General features: G+C 30.3%; 1 protein-coding gene across 1 annotated transcript; it reads left to right on the top strand.

Annotated features, from left to right (window-relative positions):
* Positions 1-3,216: 3,216 nt before the first annotated feature.
* On the top strand, positions 3,217-6,138 carry LOC108319277 (probable indole-3-pyruvate monooxygenase YUCCA4). Its single transcript, XM_017550351.2, has 4 exons — positions 3,217-4,139; positions 4,618-4,866; positions 4,975-5,097; positions 5,621-6,138. Exons 1-4 carry the CDS (start codon positions 3,522-3,524, stop codon positions 5,834-5,836), a joined length of 1,206 nt encoding a protein of 401 aa, XP_017405840.2. The 5' UTR covers positions 3,217-3,521; the 3' UTR covers positions 5,837-6,138.
* Positions 6,139-7,915: the final 1,777 nt, after the last annotated feature.

Genomic DNA, 7,915 nt, shown 5'->3' with positions numbered 1-7,915 from the left:
ATGGGGGTTTGAAGTTTTTGAGCCTTTTAAATGCATTAATGCAACACGGGAAGAAAACAAAATGTGTTTTCTTGGATTTAGCTCCAAAAGGTTCATTTTATACTCATCATTAAAAAATTGTACATGGAACCTTGTACTTTAAATATAATTTCGCATAAAAAAAAGTTAATAATGGACGATGCTAATGTCTTTTTCTACCCATTACTAGAATCCACCTTTTTAAACAAAATTACCATTGAACTAAAAGATTTGGTAAATGACTGAAAATAAAGTAAGTGATATTCAACTTTTATTATAAGACTTCAATTTAATAAGCTAGGTTACATATTAACAATTAATTTCGGTCATACAAATGCGTGTAATAAGTTCATCTTAAAACATTTCTTTTAGTGTGACTAAACTTACCAATAAGTAATTATTTAAAAATACATCTTTTAAGATTAAGCAAAAAACACCAACATATTTTTTAACATTATTTCTTTATGCAATAAACTTTATTAAAAATTACAATAAAAAATATATTCAAAAATATTTTTCACTGTACAATTTTTATTTTTTTTATTTTTCAATTTATCGACTCGTTAATACCCACCAAGTTACTCATATCTTAAAAATAGTTCATCTCTCGTCACAATCTCAACTACACTTTTTTTTTTCTTTTTTATGTGATTCCATTCGAAAGTTGAAGATTTATTTCAATAAATTAAATAACTTTTAAGATATATATTTCATCAGTTATGTTTCTTTTTATTATTTTTATTTTTTATTTATTTCTTGTCATGGGAGAGTGTCTCATTATTAATTTTAAGTGTTTAATAATGTACATCCTAACTTATTAGATAATATTAAAAAAACATATTTTCTTTTCACTTTTTAGTTTCATTTTATTTAAACAACTATTATTTTACTACACAATTTTTATTTTTTATTTTCTATCAACTATTTAAATTGTTTGATATCTATCAAATTTACTTATATCTCGAGGTACTTTCTCTTTTCACTATTTGAAAAATAATGTATTTTCTCTTTCAATATTTAAGAAAATAATAGATGTTACAATTGTCATGAAATATTAATTATGTTGTTGTATAATTACTAGACATTTAGGAAATTATTACGTGGTACTCTATTTTAAGATTTTTACAATTATGACTTTTTTATATTTAACATTAAAAAAAGTGTATGTTCTTTTTGATATCTAACATTAAAAAAAATATGCATCTTTCATATATTAAATCCTTAAAAGTATTCTAGAATAAGATATTTGATATTCAACAAAAATTATGTTTTATTTTTTTTTAAACAAAAAAGCTTAATTAAGTTTCAAGTCTTTTACGAATATTAAAATTTTCAATTGAGTTTTTATTAAAACTTTTTTTATCTATTGGATAGACAAAATTTTATGTTTTCCAGTTGAGTTCAGGTTGAGTAATTTTTCTGTTATACATGTAACATGAATGATATCTTATTTTGTTATTAGTACCCTTAACACCTTAGCTAGATCCACCATTTTTTAAAGTTATTTCTCTTACAGAAAAGTCAGGATTAGTGTTGTTAGTGATGAAATTATTCTATATATTTTTTTTCGTGTGTAGGATAAAGGTAAAACAGAAACTATCATTCAATACTTTTTGACCCATAGAGAATGAACTATATAATACCTTTGTATAAAATTTAGATATTATTTTGAATCCAAAATTATTGATCAAAATTTCTCTTACTTATTAATCTTCAAGTAATTAATATGAAAAAATAAATAACTTTTATAACTTTCATTGAAAACATGTCACATAACAAGGAATAACTATGGTTACTTATATCAAGGATAGTAACAACATCCATCCCTTAGTCATTACATATGATAACATGAAAGTCATCAAATTATTATTAACATGTTTTCAATTAAAAATATATATAAAATCTAATAAAAACTCAACCAATATATATATAATTAAAAAAAAAAAGATGTTTTAAGGTACACACTTACATCCCCATTCCACCCTATATTCAATACACAAACTTAAGAGAAAAAGCAATAAAATTGAAAGTGTAAATTAGAACATAGGAAAAAGTATCTAAATATGAAAGATGAAAGGGATTTAAATATTTACCTGACTCCTGAATATGATAAGAAATGGAATCCTAAGATTGAAGTTTTGTACCGATATGGGAGTTTTACTCTAACATGTTATTGTTAATTTGAAGAAATTTGGTAGTGAAAGATTGATGAAAAACATATATAAAAAGTGAAGTAGAAAAAGGAGACTGTTGTCGCACAAAGGAAGTATCCACGGTGTTTCCCAGCATGCAGCAGCAACTTTGATTGTGCCTACCATTCTCACTCTCTTAGAATCTCCTCTTCATCTACCACAACACTACACATACACCCTCTTTTCTCTTTCTCTTTCTCTTTTCCTCTTTGGAACCTTCAATGCCTCCAACATCTCCATTCTCCATATGTCACACTATCATCACCTTCCACTATTTCTAACTATGCTTTTCTTAATCTATATATGTGTACACATTTTAGAGACTATACAAAGAATTTGGATTCTCTTTTCAAGCTTTTGTTATTCTTTCTGTCTTTTATGTCCATTGATGTTGATGTTTTAAAATATATTAATAAAAATTAATGTGAAAAGAGTAATTCCAATTTGAGTTTTATTAATTATTCTACACTAGCATGATGTCACCATTAAGATTATTTTAACCCAGTGAACACACATGCACAATATTAATTAGTATTACTACAGAACTACCACCTTGAGCAGTCATATAATCACAGTTACCAAAGACTTGAAGCTTTTACCATCATATCAGTAAATAACATATAAAAACATTAATGTCTTTGTTGTAATTTTGATAATCCTTAAAGGGATGCCTCTGAGGATAGTCCTAGATAGAATACAAGGTTTTAATTGTAAAATAAAAGGGGGCCACAGAAACTACAGAGTCCTGACAAAGCGTGACAAAGTTAAAAAACAAGACAAACAATATTCATTCCATAGTAAAATCAAACTTTCAAAAACCATTCCCAAATATATATACATATATAATAATACCAACATGCATCTTTCATATAATTTATATTTTTCATATTCAAGAAACCATCAACCAATTATATATATATATATATATATATATAGTGTATGACATTGGCACCCATTTTTTCACCTATGGCTTCTGAGACACACACACCCTTCTGCCTAGAAACAAGAAGAAAGAGCCTGGAGAGAAAGAGAATCAAATCCTTTCCTTAAACTTTACGCCTCCATAACACACCAACAAGAGAAAAGAAAAACAAAAATCAAACACTCTCTCTCTCTTTTTCCCATGCATTAAAATCTTTTACAATTTTCACTTTTCCACTTTCCCACCTCACACTCTTTAAATTCCCACAAGAACGAGGTTTGGCTTCACTTTTCAGTCACCACTTCAAAACTCTCACCTTTTGTTCTTCTTGTTGTTCCCTTTTTCTCTCCCTACAACAGCAGCACACAAACACACCTATCTATTTCTACATGGGTTCTTGCAAACCCCAACAAGAACATGTTCATGGGCCTATCATCATAGGTGCCGGTCCTTCAGGCCTAGCCGTGGCTGCGTGTCTCTCGGAGCACAAAGTCCCTTTCGTGATTCTTGAGAGAAGCAACTGCATAGCCTCTCTTTGGCAACACAAAACCTACGACCGTCTCAAACTCCACCTCCCAAAGCAGTTCTGTGAGCTTCCCTTGAAGGGTTTTCCCCACAACTTCCCCAAGTACCCCACAAAGTACCAGTTCATATCCTACATGGAGTCCTACGCCTCACACTTCAACATTCACCCCAGGTTCAACCAAACAGTCGAAACTGCTCACTTCGATAAAGGGTCTCAGCTTTGGCTGGTTAGGACTCAGCACTGTGAGCTTCTCTCTCCTTGGCTCGTGGTCGCCACTGGGGAGAATGCTGAGCCTGTGCTCCCTAGAATTCATGGCATGGACCATTTTTCTGGCTCCATTGCTCACACCAGTGTCTACAAGTCTGGCTCTGAGTACAGAAACCAGAAGGTTCTGGTCATTGGCTGTGGCAATTCAGGAATGGAAGTTAGCTTAGACCTTTGCAGACACAATGCCTCACCTTACATGGTTGCAAGGAACACAGTAAGTTCACCCTCCTTTCTCTCATGAACTTTTCAATCAGCACCTGACACAAATATCAGCACAACCAAATCAGTTTTCAAAGTTAAAAACATAACCTTCTACAACTCAGCTTTTAACACAAGTTCATTTTTTTTACAGTAAAGGTTTATGAAAAAATGAATCTTCTCTCAATGTATTACCATGTTGTATTGTGTGTGTTTTTTGTATTTGGTTGACTCTGTAACTGTTCATTGAAGTAAAATTTTTGGTTTTGATTAAAAAACATGGATAAAAATCACTTTTTGGAGATGGACTAAAGAAGGTTTTTTTATTTTTTATTTTGGTTAAATGGGTGGTTTTTAGTGTTAATGATGAGTGTGTGTGACTGTTCCAGTCTGAAATTGACGTCATTTATGTTTTTTTCCCATTTGGGTAACTAGTGATCAACTTTGAGGGAGTGGTCTTTGCTCACTTTGTTGCATGGTTTAAATGATGCAAGGTGCATGTGCTTCCTAGGGAGATGTTTGGCTTCTCAACTTTTGGCATAGCCATGGCTCTATACAAGTGGTTTCCCATCAAAGTTGTAGACAAAATTCTCTTACTTGTGACCAACTTCATGTTGGGCAACACCAATCACTATGGCATCAAAAGGCCCAAAACAGGCCCAATAGAACTGAAACTAGCCACAGGGAAAACCCCAGTCCTTGATGTGGGTCAAGTTGCACAGATCAAATGTGGCAACATAAAGGTATATGCTTTGAAGAGTTGGTGCAAAATGAAATGACCCCATTTGGTTGATTCATGAGAATTATGTTTGTGAGTGTTAAATTTTGAGAATTGATGATGATGGATGCAGGTGATGGAGGGTGTGAAGGAGATAACAAGAAAAGGTGCCAAATTTATGGATGGACAAGAAAAGGAATTCGATGCTATAATCTTGGCAACAGGGTACAAGAGCAACGTGCCTACTTGGCTTAAGGTTAGAATTTTATCTCTGTTGTGTTGCGTTTTTAGCGCTATCTTATTATCATGAACCACTCATGACATGTCGCTGTCTGGATTTGGGACACATGCATACTGCACAAACCTACAAATCTCTTCTTTTCTTCATTCCAAAGCTGAAGAATAAAATCACTTCCTAACCTTTGCTTGGTTCTACCTCTCCCTTTTTCTTCATCACAAAACCATTCTACTAAAAACAAAAAACTCTGCTCTCATGGTGACGTGTTTTTGATGTGAAACATCATCACCAAATATTATAAAAAATGGATCTTTCTAATAAAAGATACGCATAGAGAAAAGTAATAGGTGAAACTTTTGCTTCTAATTATTCACTAATCAAATTCTGTGTTTTGGGTAAAGGGTAAAGGGTATGCATGCATATTCCTAAAAGTTATGTTGCAAGATTCTATTTTAGTTATGGTATTTATTTTTTTGTCTTGTGGGTGATCATATATATGTATATGTATGAAAAACTTGAACTTTTTTTTTTACTATTTTAGGGTTGTGATTTTTTCACTGAGGATGGAATGCCGAAAACACCCTTTCCCCATGGGTGGAAAGGGGAGCAGGGATTGTATACGGTGGGCTTCACCAGAAGAGGCATTCAAGGAACATCGTGTGATGCAATCAAGATCGCTGAAGACATAGCCTCACAGTGGAGAACCGTAGAGAACAAGAATCAATGCAATTCACATATCATCCTTCTCACTTCATAAGACTCCAAAAAAAATCCGACTTTTTTTTATTGAGAAAAAAAAAAGAAAAAAAGGAGAAATACCAAGTTAGGAATTACTACCTGTGCAATTAGGCTAGTTTTATATTTTTTGTTTTATTTTAATTATTTTTGTTATTACCTTTTTACCCCTCTCTTTAGCTGGCATGTACATGCAATTTTGTATCTTTAGGAGCATACGCTTTTCTAACTACTAAAAGCTTTACTTGCTTTGTACAAAACAGTTTCATAAATGGGATGGTATCTTGGTTAACAAAGTGTAGTTGTATAAAAAAAAGTTGTGAATGTGAAATAATACTATATATGTTTCTTATTATAATATCTTTTTAAATTTTGATATTCAGTTTCATTTCTTTTAGTACATAAGAAGGTTTGTGAGATGTTTCAAGAAGTTTATAATTATTTATAAGACTAATTTGAAAACAAAATGGTACCAATTGAAAAGTTACTTCGAAAGGTGGAAAATTTTCAAAAGGTCAGACATAGTTAACATTAAAAGAGAAATACTAGTGAAATTAATTAATTAATTAATTTAGTGGCACAATAATAATAATAATGTAGTTTGTCTTGTTAGAGCATTGATCTTTCCGAGTCCTAACAAATTCATGTAGTTTGTCTTAGTACTAACTGCAGAACATATACTTCTATCAAAACATAACAAAAGTTATTAATTCAACAACTTTGTTTTACCTTTTTTTATTAAAAATATTATTAGCGTACTAAATTCATCTTAAGATTGGATAAGGATTTTTTAAATGGAGATCTATTTTAACTAGATTATTTGAATTTCGTTTTTTTTTTCAATCTAATTTGAATTGTATTAAATCTAAAATTGAATCCATTTTGTATATTATATTAAATTCAATGATATTAATCTAGTATAATATACTATTAAGTTCATTAAATATGAGTAAGTTTTACTCGACTCAACTTTTAATCAAGATCAATTCAGTTCGACTTTCAGTATAGGTCAATTCAGGTCAATCTTCTTTGGAATCGATTCGAGTTAACTCTCGATGGATGTCGACTTTCGATCAGGACCAATTCGAATCGACCTTCCTTTGAGGACAAATAACATTTAATTAGGGCTAACTTCAATGACTTTCAACTAGGTCTAACTGGATCGACCTTTAGTACAACTTGACTTAGTCAACTTTCAACTGAATCTACTAGATTGACCTTCAGCAAGGTCAACTCAGTCGACCTTTGATCGAATCGACTCAATCAACCTTTGTCAATTCAACCAACCAACCAACCTTTGATCAGACTGCCTCAATTGACCTTTGACTAAACCTTCAATTCATAATTAAGCTTATTTACGAGTTATGAAAAAAAAAGGAAATACCAAGTTACCTCAATATGCAATCTTGTATTTTTAGGAGTATACACTTTTCTAACTACAAAAGTTTTACTAACATTATACAAAAACAATTTTATAAATGGAATGGTATCTTGATTATAGCGGTATAAAACAAATTTTGTGAATGTAAAATAATACTATATGTGTTTCTTATTATAACATCTTTTTAATTTTTTATATTCAGTTTCATTTCTTTTAAAATATAACAAAGTTTGTAAAATGTTTCCATAAGTTTAAAATTATTCTTAAGGCTATTTGAAAACGAAAAGTGGTAGAAAATTATCAAAAAGATGAAATATAGTTAATATTAAAAGAGAAATACTAGTGAAATTAATTAATTAATATAGTGAAAGAATAATGATAATGTAGTTTGTCTTTTGTTAATGTTAGCATTGATCTTTTAAGCTCCTCACAAATTCATGTAGTTTCTGTGAGGAACCTATACTTCTATCAAAACATAATAAAAATAATTAATTCAACGACTTTTTTTTTTCCTTTTTCTAATAAAAATAACATTAGTGTATTAAATTCATCTGTATGGATTTTTCAAAATGAAGTCTACACCCATCTAAAAAAAAATATTATATCTATTACTTATATCCATTTAAACTTAATTAACTAAATTTAGATTTTTTATTTTCAATCTAATTTAAATTACATTAAATCTAAGGTGAAATCATTTTGTATATTAGATTGATATTG

This window comes from Vigna angularis, chromosome 7 (assembly GCF_016808095.1).
Source record: "Vigna angularis cultivar LongXiaoDou No.4 chromosome 7, ASM1680809v1, whole genome shotgun sequence".
NCBI lineage: Eukaryota > Viridiplantae > Streptophyta > Magnoliopsida > Fabales > Fabaceae > Vigna > Vigna angularis.
This window is presented reverse-complemented; position numbering and strand designations above follow the sequence as displayed.